The 19,473-nt window shown below is 42.4% G+C and overlaps 1 protein-coding gene across 3 annotated transcripts; it reads right to left on the bottom strand.

The window, feature by feature from the left end:
* Positions 1-481: 481 nt before the first annotated feature.
* Positions 482-19,148, bottom strand: SF3A2 (splicing factor 3a subunit 2). Of its 3 annotated transcripts, none has more exons than XM_031948112.1 (9): positions 18,981-19,148; positions 13,673-13,840; positions 12,004-12,075; positions 10,558-10,604; positions 6,398-6,507; positions 3,899-3,948; positions 3,336-3,476; positions 2,304-2,372; positions 482-1,692 (listed from the first exon to the last, which is right to left on the bottom strand). In XM_031948112.1, the coding sequence occupies exons 2-9, from the start codon at positions 13,796-13,798 to the stop codon at positions 625-627; spliced, it is 1,683 nt and encodes a 560-aa protein (XP_031803972.1). In that variant the 5' UTR covers positions 13,799-13,840; positions 18,981-19,148; the 3' UTR covers positions 482-624. The 3 variants fall into 3 exon arrangements, with proteins under 3 accessions (XP_031803972.1, XP_031803974.1, XP_031803973.1); XM_031948114.1 differs by lacking the exon at positions 18,981-19,148 and adding an exon at positions 18,619-18,713; XM_031948113.1 differs by lacking the exon at positions 18,981-19,148 and adding an exon at positions 18,067-18,200.
* Between the last annotated feature and the right edge of the window lie 325 nt (positions 19,149-19,473).

Below are 19,473 nucleotides of genomic sequence, written 5' to 3' on the forward strand. Positions count from 1 at the left end.
AGTCAAACAGACCTGGGAAAGACCTGGCTTATAAAGGTCAAGGTCTCCCAGGGCATCCGGGGCCAATGGCAGTCCTGCACTCAAATCCAATTCACTTGCCTGTCACGGTAGCACCTCCCCGACGTCAGGTCCCCTTCAAGAATGGAAGGACAAAAACATGACAATGACCAAGGCTCAAGAAGAGTCCTGGCACTGGGAATCAGCTTATTAAATGCAGGGTTCAGATCTGCTGCGTCAACCCCAAGAGTTAACGGGGAGCACTGTGCCCACTCTGGGGAGGTCATGGCTACATCTGATGGACAGAAGCCTGGGAGGGTGTCAGAGCCCCCCCCCCCCCCACTAAACAAGGGGTGAGTGCTCCCCAACAAGCTCCTTACCGATAGACGCACAGCAGTTTTCTTCCTAGAAACCAGGGAAAGGCAGGGAGGTGACCGGATTGGGACTCTACCATAACTTAATGAGGCCACTGCACATTATTCCATTCAATGTAAACAAGGTAAAAACCTATTTAATCAACTTTGAGGACAGAGTTCAAATCCCTATACAAAAAACACCAAACCTGTCTTTGGGGAAATGATGCAATGTAAATAAGAACCAACTTGGTAGGGGAGGATGAAAATCTTTTCAATTGGTTGGTGGAGGAGGAGGAATATTCCCAGGTCCTTCTGAGGGAAGAGGGGGCCGCAACATTGGGGGCATAGGAGTTGGGGGATGTACTCCTGGGTTTGGGGGGTGTACACCTGGAGCCTGGGGGTGAACCCCTGGAGCTTGAGGATGAACCCCTGGAGCTTGGGGATGAACCCCTGGAGCTTGGGGATGAACCCCAGGAGCCTGGGGATGAACCCCTGGAGCTTGGGGGTGAACCCCAGGTGCTTGAGGATGAACCCCAGCTTGGGGATGAACTCCAGGAGCTTGGGGATGTACCCCTGGAGCCTGAGGATGAACCCCAGGTGCTTGTGGGTGTACCCCAGGAGCTTGAGGATGAACCCCAGGTGCTTGTGGGTGTACCCCAGGAGCCTGAGGATGAACCCCAGGTGCTTGTGGGTGTACCCCAGGAGCCTGAGGATGAACTCCAGGTGCTTGTGGGTGTACCCCAGGAGCTTGAGGATGAACTCCAGGTGCTTGTGGGTGTACCCCAGGAGCCTGAGGATGTACCCCAGGTGCCTGTGGGTGTACTCCTGGAGCTTGAGGATGCACCCCAGGTGCTGGGGGGTGTACTCCTGGAGCTGGGGGATGTACTCCAGGTGCTGCAGGATGTACCCCAGGAGCTGGAGGATGTACTCCAGGAGTAGGAGGGTGTACCCCAGGAGCTGGGGGGTGTACCCCAGGAGCTGGAGGATGAACCCCAGGAGTAGGAGGGTGTACCCCAGGAGCTGGAGGGTGTACCCCGGGAGCCGGAGGATGGACCCCAGGAGCTGGGGGATGAACCCCAGGAGCAGGGGGATGCACTCCAGGTGCAGGAGGGGGCATCTGAGGGGGTCCAGGAGGACCCGGGGGTGCAGGCCCACTGGGAGGCATGGGTGGCAGAGGCATGCCACCCGGAGGTGGTGGTGGCAAGGACTCTGGCAGAGGTGGTCGAGGAGGTAAACCATTCATCAGTGGGGGTGGGGGTCGCTTCACTCCTGGAGGCCCAGCCGGGAGAGCTGGGGGAGCAGGAGGCTTCTCCATCTTAAAATGGAACTGGAGAAAAAACTTAAAAAAAAAAGAGAGAGAGAAAGAAGTCAATTTTCTGAGACATGAGAGCCTGGCAAGAATCTCCATGTTCACTCTTCTACCCCACACCAGGGAAGTTCAATAAACCTTGCTTAGAGCTACTTCCTCCCCTTAAAGCAGGTGCTCAAGTCTTTCCAAACTGCTCTACAGCCTGGAATGGGAGACAAATGTCTATTTTAACCCAAAACTGAACCATATCAGTAGTCACCGAGTGAAAACCTGTCTCAGCCACACAAGCAAGAACAGAGGCCCTCCCCCACCAGGGCCTTGGCCACAAGCTGGAACGGGGCATTCTGGGGGCAGCCGAGATCTCCTCATGGTGGGTACAGACAGAAGAGGAGACTTGTGGCTCTTAGCCAGAGAAGCCGCCACTCTTGACAAGTCAACCATAAAAAGTAGCTGATTTGGTAATGCCAGAGGCCTGGAAATGTCTATCCCAGCCTAAAATGACCCTTTAAGCAAGTTTTGTGAAGCTACTCACTCACCTGAGCTTAAAGGGACCCCCCAAACTGGAGAAGTTCAGAGCTAGAGATCTCAAAAAAATAATTTAGGTCAATCCCCTCAACTTAAGGCAAGGAATCACTGGTTACCTGCTTGGTTTCTCTGTTCCAGTGGGTCCAAAACTTCCCTTCAGTCTTGTCAATCTCTCTACTTGGAACCTGAGCAGAAAGGAAGCAAGCGATCAGACAGGGTCAGTCGAGTGACAGATAACTCGAAGATTTCTGTTTCTCTCCCCTCCAAGCGTGCTGATAAAACATAAAGATGCTAAAAATGGGAGGAAGAGGTGTGTGGGATCTTTTGAGACCATATGAGAATAAGTATGGATCCCATAAGGTCCCTCGAGGGAGCCAAAAGTCCAAAGATCTCTGGTTCAGATCAGCAACCAGGGGTTGCTCAGAGATTTAGGATGATCATACTCAGGGTCAAAAGTGCTCTTAGAGATCTTCTAATGCTGCTGAGGGGAGAAGGGGGAATGACAACCGGTTGATTTGTCCAGAATTACTCATTCTTTCTGCTCACCCTGAGAAGGTAATTCCACGTATACAGTTTGAGAGCTCTGAAGACTTGAGGGTCTTATTCCCAAATCTATGCTTCTCAAAATGGATGAGGTCAGAAACAGGGAGGAGGGACAGAAAGATCACAGGTTCTGCTTTCGATATACTAAGGGAAGGATGGCTAGGGGATATCTAGTTTCAGATATATAATAGGCACTGGAACTCAGAAGGAGACCTGAGCTGAAGAGAGAGATCTGGAAGTACCAGAGACTGATAGAAAGTACTAGTGGGAAGGATAATATCCCGTTTTAAATCCACCATGTTATTCCTGTCTTAAAGCATTTTCTTTTATATCTATATATCTGTATTTATAGATACAGATATATAGATATATCCATTTCCTCTTATATCCCGAGTCAGGATAAATGCTCTCATTTACGATTATCAGAATCAGAGCAACTGCCCCTGCCTACCATCTACAGCCCTAAAATAGCATCTAGGGCGCAGAGGGTTCGATAAACACTGGAGAAACTATTCTAGAAGAAGGATATAGTGACTTGGAGGGAAGCACAAGGTTTAGAGGGGCAGGGGAAAGAACCCCAGTCTTTCTGCTTTCTCTTGCATTACCTTAAAAGCAATGGTTTCATAGGGTTCCGCTGCCATCAAAAGATACTGCCAACGTCTGTCTGGGGGTTCAATCCTCTGCTCGTAGGCAGACATGAATCGGTGGCGTGGCATGATGCTCTCTGCAATCTCAGGATAGTCAATCTGTAGCAACAGGCCCAGGAGCACAGGTGTTTAATGGGGTAAGAGGAAAGGAAAGGTCAAGATGTAACCAAGGCCTGGGAAATGGGAGTGCTCAGCTAGAACAGACATGTTACATAACACAAAGAGGAAGGATCAACCTAATCACTTGGGGACTAATCAGAGTTCTTAAGAAAAAGGGATCTAGGGGCAGCTAGGTGGTTCAGTGGATACAGCACCAGCCCTGAAATCAGGAAGACCTGAGTTCAAATCTGGTCTCAGATACTTAACACTTCCTAGCTGTGTGACCCTGGGCAAGTCACTTACCCCCAACTGGCTCAGCAGCAACAACAAAGAAAGAAAAAGGGATCTTTCTTTTGAACTCCCATACAAGGAACATGCTCATTCACAAAGGGTAGTGGGTATGGGCAAGTGAACAAACTTACCTGGAAGAGGAGGCTCTGCTGGCCCATCTCCGTGTCCCGCTGCTTGGTCACTGACATGGAAAAACAAGAAGTCAGTCACTCTAACAAAGCCCACCCCAAAGACTTGTGTGCCTCCCCAAGCTATACCCCTTACAAGACATCCTACACAGACTGTAAGAAACCTGAGGGCAAGGACAGCCTCTTGCCTACAATGTCCAGCACTCTGCTGGAAGGGAGAGGTACCTAATGAACGACTGGGGTGGCGGCAGGGGGACCAGCTGTCTGCATTACTTCACAAATTCAAACACTTGCTTCTAGATTTATAAAATGTCTCCTAGAGACTTCTATGCTATTTCACATGCAGGAAAAAAAAGCAGGAAAACTAAAATATATGATGATGTAGTCTGTGTGAATGAAGAAGGCCATCAAATATATGCTTGATAAAAGCAATTAATAGATGTTGGATTCTTTGAAAGAAGTTGTCCTCTGATCCATGATGAAACCCACAACCCACCAGCTCACAGAAAGCTAAGGGACTCAAGATACAGACTGACTTGCAGATTCTGGGGACATGCAGAGGGGGGAATTACTTCTGATTGTGCTTTTGTTACACAGGTTTTTCTCCCTTATTTTTTTTCTTCATCAGTAGGGGGCAGAGTGGAAAAGAGAAGATGTTTGTTAATTGAAAAAAAAAAATCTTTTGATCCCCTCCTTCATGAAAAAAGACTAAGTAACAATATTATTTACTACAGATATACTTCACTTGGAACAACATATAAAAGACAGTATAGTACAGTGGAAAGAGCAATGGATTTCTGAGTTCAAATCCTGGCCCTCTCCTTGCTATCTGTGTGACCAGCTGGACCTCAGTGTCTCCTCTGTGTGTCAGGTAGCCTGCCTCTAGGGGTCCAGTCCTAAGTCTCACCCTTTAGCCCTAATGCTGAAAAGCTAAGTGCAGCTACTCTGAAGGCCCCTTTGGGTGACCATCAGCTCAATATCAAAAGTATTAATTTAGGCCAGCTGTAAAAGATGCAAAGTTAAAATAAAATGTCATCTGTGTTCAAATACTTGTATTAGTACAACAGTCTCCTGACACAAATCTTCTCATATCCTTTCTCCAAGAATCCTTCTTAAGCATCTTTCTGGTTATGTTATTCCACTGCTCAAACACTGTCTATGGCTAATATAAGGCATTATTTAAGACCCTCATTACAACTGTATTTCATGTTACTTCCATCTGAGTGATCCAGTCTCAGGTGAACTTCACAGTCTTGTCACATGTAAGCCCTTTCTTGTCCTTACTTTCATTCTGTCTTGCTGAATTTATACCCATGATCTGAAGCCCAATTAAAATCCCACCTCCTCCATGAAACTTTCTAAGACAGCTCATGATAAAGACTGTATTCCTCACTACTTTGTGCCTCTTTAAAACCCATGTAATTCTGTTACAGTAATCTCCTATGTGAGTCCCTACCAGACTAGCTGTTTTCCCTCCACCAATGTTCTGCACATGGAAGGTGTTCAGTAACTGTTGGAGTGAAGATAATTCTAAAATCAATCTAAATATGTAAAAGTACAACAATCAAAATGAATGTGCAAATCTTGCCACAAAGCCAAGAGCTGTTTATGAAAATGAACAATCTTTACACTTCTTGGCTTTGTGGACCAGGCTTTGGTCCAAGGCTTGAGATGAGGTGAAAATGACCTGACTGTTAAGAGGATTTCTGCCAAGCTCCTAAGAGCCTCTCAGGTCAAGAGGTTTTTGGCTTTTGGCTACTGACTCCATAAAGCAGCCCAGCTTAACTACACAACTTCCCTGGGGAGCAACTTTCTCTGAAATAGACATTAATAAAAAGGAGAGGGAGAAGAAGAACAGTAATCACCTCCATCATTCATAAATCAACATAAAAGGAAAAAAAAATCAGGTTTCTGTGTTGGATCTAGAGAAAGAGCAGTACTATTTCACTGAGTGTTGTCCTTTGGAAAAATGAAGACAATATCAAACAGGATTCTGTTATATGGGCCTAGGAGTCCTGTGCTAAAAGGTAAAAATCACCAAGATGGAAACACAAAGAAGGGGGAAGGCTATTCAAATCTGGTACTAGTGCCTTTTATTAGCCTGGGATAGTTGATAAAATACTCATTTTAAAGGAAGACAAACAGAACACCTTCTCCCTTAGAAGTATTCATATTGACCAAAGGGCATTTTGCAAGGCATGATTATACATTACTAGGTCAGACAGCTTGCCAACAATTCTGAACACCTCACAAAGGAGGAGTAGACCATTCTTCGGTGTGACAGAAAGGTCTGTAAAAAAGAGCTGGGAGGAGATTCTGGGGAGTTGACTGGATTCCCGGTATGAATTCCAAAAATTAACAGTTTTTCTATAGGTAAAGGGAGGGTTTCAGGGTCACTGATTACAGTAGCTAAAAAGCTTATTTACAATTCAAAGAACAGCTGCAGAGACCACCTGCTGTACTGTACTCCAGTTTTGCCTGAGGGAGCCTCTGGTCACATACCTTTGTACCCCGGACGACCAATTTTCACAAATTTCTTCACTTCCACTTTGACTTTCTCTGGGGCTGGCTGGGCTGGAGCCTCCTTGGCTTCTTTTGCAGCTCTCCGAGCCCTAACATCAACCACAATAAAAGGGTTAGTGTCCTGCTATGTCTCTTAAGTTGTCTTAAAGGAAAAATCCCTTATTCTGGTGAAAAGGGTTGAGCTGGGGGCCAGGAAGCCTGGGCTCCAATTTGGCTGTCCCTTTCTCGATGTGACACCCCTATCTCCCCACTCTAAGTTGATCATCCATGGGCCTCTCTTCTAGATACCTTCTTGAAACTCAAAGAATCATACTTGTTTTGCCTGCTTCAAAGGGGTATGATGAGAATGGAAAGAAAAAAAAAAGGAATGAATGAGAGCTGGAAAGAAGTTCAGATATCATCAAGCTCCAAATCCTTCAATAGATTAGAAATCACGGCTTAAAGAGATTCAATAACATGATTAAATAATAGTGCCAGGACCTGAGGCAAGTTCTGTAGGGCTTTACTATCTATCTAGCTCTCTTCCCACCATACCACAAACATATGGGAAAGAGTTGTTTGAAGTAGAAATCTTTACCTTCACAGAGGACTGCAAACAACCACTTACTCACATTCACAGAACAACTAATCAAGTGACAGGGGGCAAGACACGAGGGGATCTATAGCTCTCCAAGGTCACAGATTAAGCTGCCCTTTAATTAAACATTCTTCCCTTCTTCCTCACTTCAGAGTCCTAAAATATGAAAATTAAAACTGAGCTCCCTGCTTGGGACAGATCTGAACTCTGGGATCTTCTCCAAGGCTCTGCAAGCAGAAGAGATTCAACACATACCTACAACCTTCCCTTATACCTTTTGCTTGCTTTTATAGCTTGGGTAGAGTGATGAGGATTTTAACAATTTAAATGATAACCTCAGCAGGTTTCAAACAAAATCCAGAGGAACCTTCAGCCCTATGGATGTTCTCCAAAGCTCTGTCCTAGGCCCTGTCTTCTCTCCCTCTATACCATTTCATTTAGTGATCTGTTCCTATGGATCAAATTATCAACTCTATGAAGATGATTCTCGGAATGATTTACAAGGTTCCATCTTTTATTCTGGGCTCTTGTCCCACGTCTCCAACAGCTTTCTAACTATCTTGGAGTAGATATCCCAGACACTTTAAACTCAACATGTTCAAAACAGAACACATTATATCTCAACTCGCAAAGTCTCCCCTTCTCCTAATTTCCCTATTACTGTCAAGGGTACTATTATCCTCAAGTCACAATCTAGGTGTCCTCTTTAATTCCTCACTGCCTCAGATCTCCATATAAATCTACTGCCAAGGCCTGTCAATTTTACATCTGTAACATTTCTTATAAGCCTTCTCCTCTCCTGACACTGCTACCACTTTAGACAGGGCCCTTATCACCCCTTACTTGGCCTACTGTAACAGTCTGTCAGAGGGGCGGGGGGAAGGGAGAGAGAAGGGGGTCTTCCTACCACAAGTATTTCCCCATTCCAGGCCATCCTCTACTTGGCTGTCAAAATGATCTCCCTCAAGTACAGGTCTGACCACATCATTCCTCCTAACTCAATATTAACTCCAATAGCTCTCTATTAACCCTAGGATCAAATATAAACCCTGCTTGGCATTCAAAGCTTTTCATAATCCGGCCTTCCTATAACCTTTCTTTTCTTCTTACACTTCGCTCCCCTGTATGAAATTCCATACAGTGAAATGGGCCTGCCTGTCTCCTGTATAAGACACTCCTGACTCCTTGCATTTCTACTGGCTGTCCTCCAGGTCAGCAATTTTCTACTTCTTCACCTTTTGCTTCCATAGCTCTCCAGCTTCCTTCATGTCTCTGCTAAATTCAGACTTTTTGCAAAAAAGTCTTCCCAGTCCCACTCAATGCTAGTGCCTTCCCACTAAGATTATCACCAATTTACCCTGCATCTATCTTGTTGGGACATAGTTGTCTACAAATAGTCCCTCAGAAAAATGTGAACCCCTTGAAGCCTGGGATTGTTTTGTCTTACTTTGTACTCCCAGCCCTTATCATACTGTGCCTGGACATAATAAACATTTAATATATGCTTGCTAACTAGAATGTTTTAAAATGATTTTTAAATGTTCATTACTATAACTCTAGTACTTTTGTACTAAATAATTAAGACCAATAACTTTAAAATTTCAAGCTTTAAGCCTTAAAAAAAAAAAAACCAAACCCCAAACTTTTATATTCAGCTCACCCTCCCCCCCGAGATTTACAGATTAAAAATAACTTAGTAAAAAGAATGTGACTAATACAAATCAGTAAGTATTTTGTAATTGTAACATTGCACATGCAAACTCATCTTTTAAGATGATTCCTAACTACTTCCATTTCCCTTTTGACTTACATAAAACAGCATTCGGCTTTAATTCATCATAGTTTCACTTTTTTTTTTAAGTTGCTTTTGACTATACTGTTTTATTTATAAATTTCTTTGTAATTTTGCTAGAAACAGAGAACATTTTAAAGTTGATTACATAGCAAATCATGATCAACCAGATATAACTATTTAAAAGTAAATATGATTCTGCAGATTTCCTTTCCCATTCATTCAGCTAAGTCAGCCTATACTTCTCTGAATTCTTAAGAAACAGTAAAATTGTATCCTTCATATCATACAGCTTGTTCGGCCAGCACACGGGCACATCCTTTGTCTTAATGTATGTGTCACCGTGTAAAGTGCTGCACTGCACAAAGAACTGGGAACAAGGAAGATGATTAGTTGGGCCCAGCTGACTACACTGCAGCATATGAGTGATGAAGAAACATCACATTGGAAAGAAAGGTAACTATGATGGACATAGAAAAGAAACATAAGAAAATGTAAACTGGTGTCAAGTGAAGGAAACAGAACCAGGAAAACAATAGGTAAAAAGGATGAGAACAAAACAGGAAAGTAACACACTGAAAAGCTGTGCAGATCTAAGAGCCAAGCTTGACCCCAAAGAAGAGATCTAAGGTGGCACCTCCTCCTTAGATCCTTGGCACAGAGACTGGGAGAAAAAGACAGATGACGACTTTTTTCATAGTTTTGCTCAATTTTTTTCTTCCTTTTTCCTTCTTTATTTTAAAAGAGAGCTTTCTGGAATGGGGGATAAGGATGGGGAATACTGTGGGAACTGTAGATGATAAAAAAAAAAAACCCAAGATAAATCAATCAAGAATTTATTTTTTCAAAAGATAAACTTAAATTGAAGACAGTTATTATTACTCTTATTTCTCTGGTATTTTGAAATTTGGCACTCAAATTACATTCATGGATATTTGTTTCATTGCCAGACTATTAACATTTTTACTTTCTTGTGACTATTATCCTTGCTTTCCCCAATTATCTATAATGCATATTATGCCAAAAAAATTTAAAGCAAAAAAGTACATCACATTAAGAGTAAAAATAGACACCTCATTATTTCATATATATTTTGACTGAGACAAAACGTCTGACATGAGATATTATTGAAGACAAATAATGTGTGCTTCTAGGGCAGGAATCGACAAACTATTGCTTGAGGGCAATTTTTGTATGTAGAATGGTTTTTAAGTTTTTAATTACAATAAAACCTTTATTTAAAAATGTAAAAATCATTCTTAGCAGTCCTATAGTTTGCTAGTCCCTGTTCAAGACGATACCTGACCACAAGAATAAGGTTTTGCTGCTGTGCTTATCTGTAAAACCCCATGGATGCTTTAATTCAAGAAACAATGTCTAAAATAAAAGCAGAGTGTATTTCCTATCAGCCCTCTGAATACTAAATAATCAAATTGAAAGATATATGGTAAAAGTCAGTCAGACAACAGAAATTTATTAGGTATATGCACCATAGTAAAGAGACAAAAGTCCCTGCCCTCAAGGAGCTAACAATTTGACAGGTGAAATAATTAGCAAATAAATATACACTATAAACAAGTTATAAGCAGGATGAAAAGAAATAATTAATAGAGGGAAGGCACTAGAATTATGAGGTATTAGAAAAGGCTTCTTGTAAAAAGATGGAATTTTAGTAGGAACTTAAGAACACAAGGAAGTAAGTAGAGATAAGTACAAGTGACTAATAACTTCAACATCAGGTTCCTAAAAGTTCTTACTATAAATACTTACAAATTTGTTTGATGCTTTTTTCCTTGAGTATGAGCTAAGTAGCTTCCCTAGAGGGGGGAAACACACAAAAGAAGTTGGAGTGAATTACCATAAGTTTCATAAAATAAGGACAATGGGATCTCAGTTCAACTGCTAACCCAAGTGTGAATCTTCTCTACCACATGCCTGGAACAGCTACCTACCCTCTGCTGAAAGATACCTCTCTCCTAATGCATCCCAGTACCTTCGAGCCTTGGGCCTCTGATTGTTAAGATCAATTTAAGAGTGGGCTGAAACCTATTACCCTTTTAAATTCCACTCACCAGTCCTACTAAGGTTTAGCCTACAAGGTCCAACTGAACAAATTAATTCCTTTTTCACTTAACAACTTTTCCAGTGCTTAAAGTCAGGCTCTGGAGAGAACAGAATCCTACAAACCCATCATTCATGGATATTAATTTGCTATGAATACAGCCTAGAACCACATCAGCATTTTTTGGCTATCAAAACACATTGCCGAGTTTTATGAAAATTTTAGTTCACACACATCCTATTGGTGTGATCCTGGGCAAGTCACTTAACCCCAATTGCCTTAGCCCCCCCCCCCCCCCCAAAAAAAAAGTTTATTAAAATTCCAGGTATTTTTCACATGAAACTATTCAAGTCATGCTTCCTATTCTTTACCTGCATAACTAGTTTCAGAACTAAAACACAGGATTTTATATTTAATTCTATTACATTTTATTTTATTAGCTTCAACCTTTTTTTCTAACATGATGAATTTATTTTGGACACCAAGTGTGATGTCCATTATTTAGCCTATTCAAGCTTTTTTTTTTTTTTAAAGACACTTCTAATAAACATCAATCAATTGACAAACATTGACTAACTTCAGTGAATATTGGAAATGTGATTCATATTCCTGAATATTTTATAGACTAGTTATAGAACACTTGCTCCAGTTTCTTAAACTACAGAGGTATGAAGATGATGTTTTTATTACATGTTACATTCCCTTGAGGAAGCCCACATTTCATCTCACTATACAGATATATATTACTATTCAGAAACTGGCTTCTCATGATCCTCTAGGAATTATCATCTATTTCTGATCACAGAAACTGCCCCCCCCCCCAAAAAAAAAGTTTAAAGGCTACAAAGGACTACAGGCCTCAATTGGTTTTGTTGTTCAGTAGTTTCAGTCATGTCCCATTCTTCAAACTCCATTTGAGTTTTCTTGGCAAAGATATTGGGATGGTCTGCAATTTCTTTTTCCAGATCATTTCATAGATGAGGAAACTGAGGTAAACAATGATAAATGACCTGCCCGGGGTCACAAGGCTGGTGTCCCAAGCCAGATTTGAACCCCAGGAAAGAAATCTTTCAGATTCCAAACCCAGCACTTTATCCACTGTGCCACCTAGCTGCCTCAGATAAGCAAACTGTTAAACTCAAAACATAACTCACCTCATTGTTGTGAAGTGTTAAGCAGAGTTTGCATTCATAGGAACCCAAATGATTCTTCATAAAATAAGGATCCTAGAAAAGTAAAAATATAATTTAAATTAAAATGAAAATCACAAACACAGTAAGATGCTCGATATTACCAAAAGAGAGCAGATAAAACAATGTCCTGTGATCAATTATTTCTTTGGATGTGTGAGACATTTCTTAATTGAGTTACTGGTCCCACACAGAGACTCTCTCTCTCTCTCTCTGGCCCCAAAAACCTGTATAATTTAAAGGAGGGAAAAAAGGAGGAAGAGTTTCTTTTTTTGGCTTTAACAGAAGAATTTTTTCCAATTCCTAGAGACAGCCACTTACCTCTTGTCAAAGAGAAAGATGAATGTGGATAAGGAGGATGAGGATTCGTTAAACCAAAAACTTAGGGTCAATTCAATTTAACATTTTGGATGCATTGAACCCAATGCTAGGTGCTGAGAAATACAGAAACCACTCCTCTCAAAAAGAAACAAACCAAAAAACTCCTCCAAAGGGCCTTCTATCAGAGAGAGAAGGGCACAAAAAAAGGAGTTTTAGTGTATAATGAGAAGTAGCTCATTCCATTAGGAAAAAAATAAAGATGTTAAACTTTATTATTTGGTTGATCATCATTTTACAAACTGCTATTCTTTGAAAGAGCCAGCAGTATTGGGAAAGACACATTCATAAAAAAAAAGGTATCAAAATCAAAGACTCACAGATTTTTGAACAGAAGAAGAGATTATCTTGTACCAACTTTGAGAAGATATGATATTAATTCCTCCATTTTAACAATAGCTTTTTATTTTCAAAATACATGCAAAGATAGTTTTCAACATTCACCCTCGCAAAACCTTGTGTTCCAAAATTTTCTTCCCCCTTTCTCCTCTTGGGAAAGGAGGACCTTTCCCAAGTACTCCAATATAGGTGCAATTCTTCTATACATATTTCTACATTTATCATGCTGTACAAGAAAAAATCAGATCAAAAATGAAAATAATTCCTCCATTTTTGAGACGTGATCAAATTTGAAAAGGCAATGTGACTTGCCCACGTTCACACTGCAGAAACAAAGTTTCCTGAACTCTTATGAGAATCTAATAGACCATCTCAGTAGCAGGCATTAAAAGCTATAGTAAAATGGAATGAATATGGAGAAGAAACTGTTATGTGCAACTGCTTAGGCTGCCACGGACCTAAAACAAAGGAAAACCACAATTCAACCCTCATATCTTCTTCCTTCAATTTTGTATTGGCACTTTGATAGAATTTGTGTTTCATTATTAAAAGGCTTAAGATGTTGTTCATCCTGTTTCTTTACTTCAAGCTTCTTATTGTAATCAATAGGATCACATGAGTCAGAAGAAAACTTTAGTGGATCATCTATTCCAAGCCACTTATTTTATGGTTGAAGAAAACTGAGAAGCAAAGAGGTTAACAAGAGCAAGGCAAGTGATGAAGCTGACACCAGAACTGGAGTCTCCTGACTCCTAGGGCTATGAGCTTTTTAATATAAGATGCTGTTGTTCAAAACGCAGGATACAAGGAGATGGAATAGAGGAAGCCCTAACCCACCAAGCTGAGATATCATATCAAGTTCTAAAAACCAAGACAGCCAGGTGGCTTTTTCATGCTAACATGGGGTGAATTTTACCTTGTTGATATCAATTGTTTCAAGAGCAAGCTGTCTGAGGCGCTCCCTTCTATCTCGGTTGCTCTCAGAAGATGAAGCTACCCCACCGCTCCCAGTCTTGCCCCCAGGCCGATGTTGAAAATCCATGGTGATGGTCTTTGGACTTCAGTGCACAGAGTAAAAAAAAATCTGCAAAATAAGATGGAAAGAACAAAATGAAAATTAACTCAGGGCAAGATTTAAATTTCAGAAATTTGACAAATCCTCTCCAAACCAGTTTTAGATTCAAAATAGAAATACAACATAGTACCCCAATGGTAAAAGCTATCAATCACTAAGGGAAATGTAACCCTGCTTATGAACAGCTTCTTGAAATCTAGCCTGAGTCTGCAATCTTCCCTACTTCACTTCCCTCATATTCTCCACAAGTTCCCCAACACCGCATCCTCCATATCAGGTTCAAACTTACTAAGTTGATGCAAAATTTCACCTTCATATCCCACCCTCCTCTATGGAAACCATCCTCCTTACTCCTTGCTCTGAATTCCTTTTTCTACAAGGTGTTCAGGATCTATGGTCTGTTCTGCAAATTAACTTTTAAAGTAGTTGAATCTCCCCTCCCTGAAGCCTCAGTCATGTTTTGTCAGTCTGGCCTCCCTCCCATTGCACCTCTAAGTTGTTCAATTGAAATCAAATATTTATTAAATGTTTGCTCTGTGCTCTGGATATAAAAAACACATAGTCTCTGATCTCAAGGAGCTGACATTCTTGGTAGGAGATGGGGAATAAAATATATACAAGCATTACAAGTATTAAGTAAAACACATGGAAAAGCACTAACAGGTGGGAGTGAGGGAGTGGCGGCAAAGGGAAGACTGCATAGAGAAAGGGGGTACCTGAGTTTTTAATTAGACATGATTTCTGAGAAATAAGAGTTTTATAAAGTACACAACAGGGATGGAGGACAGCAGGTGTAAAGGTAGAGATGGTGACAGCTATCATTTATATAATATTTTAAGGAATGAAAAAAGCTTGACATATTTAAACTCATAACACACCTGGAAGGGAAATACTCTTTTTTTATTATTCCCATTTTACATATGAGGCACTAGGGTGTCCTGAGGCAGGATTTAGTATGTCTTCCTGACTCCAAGTCAGGCACCACCTAAAATGATCTGATAAACCAAATTGTGAAGGAGAATAAGACCCGAGGCTGTAAAGAGGCAGATTGGACATAGTTTATATGGGGATTTAAATGCCAGACTGTTTCTATTTAAACAGGAGGCAACTTCAAAAAAACACGGAAGATTTTCTGAGCTGAACAATAACACAGACACTGTGCCTTGGAAAGTTAATTTCAGCAGCTGTGCAGATTAATGAAACAAGGAGAAAGCCTAGAAAAGCAAGGAGACCAATTAAAAGGCTATAAAATAGTCTAAGTATAAAGTGAACAGGACTAACCTAAAGTTATCTCAGTAAGGGAAGAGGATAGAAGAAATATTGTGGAGATCATAACAATACATGGCAAGTGACTAAGGGGAAAGAAGAAAGAAAAATCAAAGATGACTGAGGTTGTAGATGTAAATGCTTAGAAGAATGGTGATTCCTATAACAAAAAAAGGACATGGGAAGAGGAACAAGTTTGGAGGAAAGATAATTCTACTTTAGCACTGCTGAATTTTGAGTTAACAATAAGTCACCTTGGTGAAAATTCAGCAGGCAGGTATTTGATAATCTAAACACACAATAAACTCATAAGAATATGGGAGGGAAGGAGGAAGAAATAGCAGCTGGAGGAATGAGGAAAGGCTTTATGGGACCTCAGCTGAATCTTGAAGGAAACTAGGGATTCCAAGAAGTGGAAAGGAAAGAGAAATACATTCCAAACATGGCAGAATCCTTGGGATTGATGAAGACATAAAAAAATCTGGATTCAGAAGAAAAGTAGCTCTGGAGAGAATCTTGAGGAACACTCAAATTTTGGGGGCAGAAGGAACTGGATGATAACCTAGCAAAGGAAACTGCAAAAAAAGTCACAATTAAGAGAAAAATCTGGATAAGACAATGTTAAAAAAAAAAAAAAAAAAAGATTACAGATTTATCCAAGAAAAGGAGATGATCAGTCAACAGTGTCAAAAGGGGTAGAAAGGTGAAGCAGGATGAAGACTTAGAAAAGGAATAAACAGTTGAGAGATAACTGGTAACCTTGGACAGAGTAGTTTCAGTCAAATGGTGTAGTCAAAAGTCAGATTAGAAGGGGCTGAGAAGTTGAGTGGGAGGTGAGGAAGTGAAGGCAACAAGTGTAGATGGTTTTTTCTAGGAATTTGCCTGTGAACCGTTAAAGAGATAGAGGATGGGAACAGGGTCAAGTGAAGGGGGAAACCTGAGCATATTTATACATAACAGGGAAGAAGCCAAGTGATAAGGAGAGATTAAAGATGAAAGGAACTTGGCTGTCAGACTGATCTGCTCAGAAGTGCAATTGTTCCTGCTACTAACCCGCACCCCCACCTCCATTCCACTCCCCCATTCAGCCAATTCCAATGGCTCCCTCCCTCTTGCTTCCAGGATCCCCTACCCCCACATTCTACAATCCAATGAGACTGGCCAGACTTGTTCCTTGAATAGGACACTCCATCTGTGACTACTAGTGTTTTGCCTGCCTGTCCCCCTCATGCTTAGTGTACCTGCCCACTCTATCTCCATTTCCATGTTTCCACGGGTTCCGTCAAGTCTTAACTAAAGTCCCTTCCAAGCCTTCCCCAACCCCCCTCACTGCTATTCTAGTCTCTTTTCTCTTGATAATCTCCAATTTATCCAGTATATGTCTTGTTTGTATAGAATTGTTTGTGTTGTTTCCCCCATTAGACTGTGAGCTCTTCAAAGGCGGGAACTCTCTCTTGCCTTTCTTGGTATTCCCAGGCCTGGCATACAGAGGGTGCTTACTAATCCTGTTACTAATGGGATAAAACAACACACAAGCAAAGTTGAAAGGAGAGGCAGGGCAGAGGACAGCAGCAAGAACCTGGTATAGGGGCATGATGTTCCATGGAGAAATGTCTGCTGACTGGAACTTCTACTCTCCAGGGTCCTATGATAATATAGGACTGAATCAATCTGTTTTCTCTCAAACACAGTGGGGACAAGAAGCTGAGCTAGCAGGCTGGATAGCTGAGTCAGTAAATACCCAAACAACAGATTATAAAGAGACCAACTAAATTCACATGCCCTGCCAATCCCTCTTTACCCCAACATAGCAGGGAATGATATATATCATAAAATATACTGTATGTGCACGAATGTTTGTGGCAGCCCTTTTTGTAGTGGCCAGAAACTGGAAAGTGAGTGGATGCCCCTCAATTGGAGAATGGCTGAATAAATTGTGGTATATGAAAATTATGGAATATTATTGTTTGGTAAGAAATAACCAACAGGATGATTTCAGAAAGGCTTGAAGAGACTTATATGAACTGATGCAGAGTGAAATGAGCAGAACCAGGAGATCATTATATACTTCAACAACAATACTATATGATGATCGATTCTGATGGTTCTGGCCATCTTCAGCAATGAGATGAACCAAATCATTTCCAATGGAGAAGTAATGAACTGAACCAGCTACGCCCAGCGAAGAACTCTGGGAGATGACTAAGAACCATTGCATAGAATTCCCAATCCCTCTATTTTTGTCCACCTGCATTTTTGATTTCCTTCACAGTCTAATTGTACACTATTTCAGAGTCCGATTCTTTTTGTACAGCAAAATAACTGTTTGGACATGTATACTTATTTTGTATTTAATTTATACTTTAACATATTTAATCTGTATTGGTCAACCTGCCATGTAGGGGAGGGGGTGGGGGAAAGGAGGGGAGAAACTGAAACAAAAGATTTGGCAACTGTCAATGCTGTAAAATTACCCATGCATATAACTTGTAAACAAAAAGCTATTAAAACAATAAATAAAGATGAGAAAGGCAGGTGACCAGGTTTGAAGGTTCTTGAATGTCACACAAAGGCTTTTGTATTGGATCTTGAAGGTGAGAGAGAACCATTTGAATTTATTCATAGGAGAAGAGCACTGTCAAGCCTATAATTTAGGAAGACTATTTTGGCAACTTAGTAAGACTGAATTGCGGAAAGACCCGAGTCAAGACTGAAGAGATCCAGCAGAGCTGTAGGGGATATCCAGGGTTAGAGGGCATGAGCTAAACAAAGATTCAGCAAAGGAGACTGAGGACAACCAGGACTAAATGATAGAAATTTAGAGAGTATCAAGGAGAAGAAAGCTATCACAGTCCACAAACAAGAGACAATGACATTGCTAACTTAGTAGCATTCATACATAGCTTTAAGATTTGCAAAGATACTTTATCTTCAAATTAAACCTGGGAGGCAGGTAGTATTATTCCTACCTTGCCAGTGGGGAACTGAGGCAGGCAGAAGTTAGGTGAATGGTGCGCACACAGCTAATAAGTATCTACAACCAGGTTTGAACCCGTCTTCCTAACACCAAGACCAACGCTCTTGCATCCTGGGCACAACGCAGAGCGAGTTTCAATGAATGATCCGGAGGGGAGGGTTTGCGGACACAAACATCACACGCGAGGAAGAGCAGGGACGCAGAGACCACCAGGAAGAGAGCAGAAAATTCTGAGAATGGAAGGGCAGAGGGAGACCAAACCGCGGAAGATTTCGCAGGACCAGACAGGGCTGCCTCCGGGGCTAGGGAGAAGACCCTTCCCACGTGCAGAACCCCTCTGAACCATTTCCTTCCAGTGAAGAGAAGAACATAACCCAAAATTGGCAATGGAGAAAGAGGAAATTCAACACTATTTATTAACTTTCTTCCACGTTTAAGTTGCTGAGGACCTTCCAGTTTACTAGGATGACTCAAAGGCCTAAAATTAAATAAAAGTACTTAAAAAGCACGTTTCAGTTGTCTCCAGGGAAGCCGGGCCACTCACGATGAGAAGCCATTAATTCAGTCGAAGCTCAGGACTCCCTCTTTACCACACCCACAAGTCCAGCAGAGACACCCCTGCCCCCGCCGGGCGAGCCTCTCCCCTCTTCCTCAGCATTCGCCCCCGCCCCTCCCCCTTCGGCGCGCGGCCCTTCTCGCCCCAGCACCACCCCCCCTCCCCTTTTCCGAGCCGGCCCCCTTTCCCCCACGGGCGCCCCCGAGCCCCCACTCCACGCCACGGCGTCCCTCCCTCCTTCCCTTCCCCACCCCCCCTCCGGAGGGACAGGGGATCCTCACGCGACACCCCGGGCCTGAGGCCTTAGGGCCGCTTTCCCCTCCCCCCTTTCTCCCCGGGCCAAGCATTACTCCTTCCTCCTTTCGAGTCCCTCGAACTTCAAAGCGTCCGTCCCCGTCTCCTCAGCGGCTTCCTCACAGAAACCCCGAGCGCGGGTCGCGGCCCGCGCCACGAGCCCCTCCGCCGTTATCCCCGCCGCCCGGCGTCGGCCCGGCCCTCCGCGCATGCGCAACGCTGCGGCAGCCGCTACCGGCGCACGCGCGACAGAGAGCCCCAGCAAACTTTATTGACCCCTTTGTTCACGGACATTCAGGTGGGTTGGGCGCCCCGCCCCTCAAAGCGCCAACGGCCTCCTAGAGCCTGGCTTCCCTAAAGCGCGCCAAAGGGCCGGGGTTAGTTTCTAAATCGTCCCACCCAGAATTCGCGTACATCCGGGTCTTTAGAAATCAAGGAAGAAACGACCGTAGCGGGTGCGCGCGCAACTCAGGATCAACAAAACTTTATTGTGTGCGGGTTTCCTCTGAAACTTTATTGGGCTCCCTGGCGACGAACAAAGCGCAGTCC

The sequence above is a fragment of the Sarcophilus harrisii genome, chromosome 1 (assembly GCF_902635505.1).
Source record: "Sarcophilus harrisii chromosome 1, mSarHar1.11, whole genome shotgun sequence".
NCBI classification, from domain to species: Eukaryota; Metazoa; Chordata; class Mammalia; order Dasyuromorphia; family Dasyuridae; genus Sarcophilus; species Sarcophilus harrisii.

Excerpts from the sequence above, each read along its gene's own strand:
- SF3A2 (XM_031948112.1), bottom strand. The coding sequence starts at position 13,798 with ATGGATTTTCAACATCGGCCTGGGGGCAAGACTGGGAGCGGTGGGGTA. Across the intron at positions 10,605-12,003 it reads TAACACTTCACAACAATGAG|GGAAGCTACTTAGCTCATAC; the intron begins GTGAGTTATGTT and ends TCCCCCCTCTAG. Across the intron at positions 6,508-10,557 it reads AAAAAGCATCAAACAAATTT|GGCTCGGAGAGCTGCAAAAG; the intron begins GTAAGTATTTAT and ends GGTTGATGTTAG.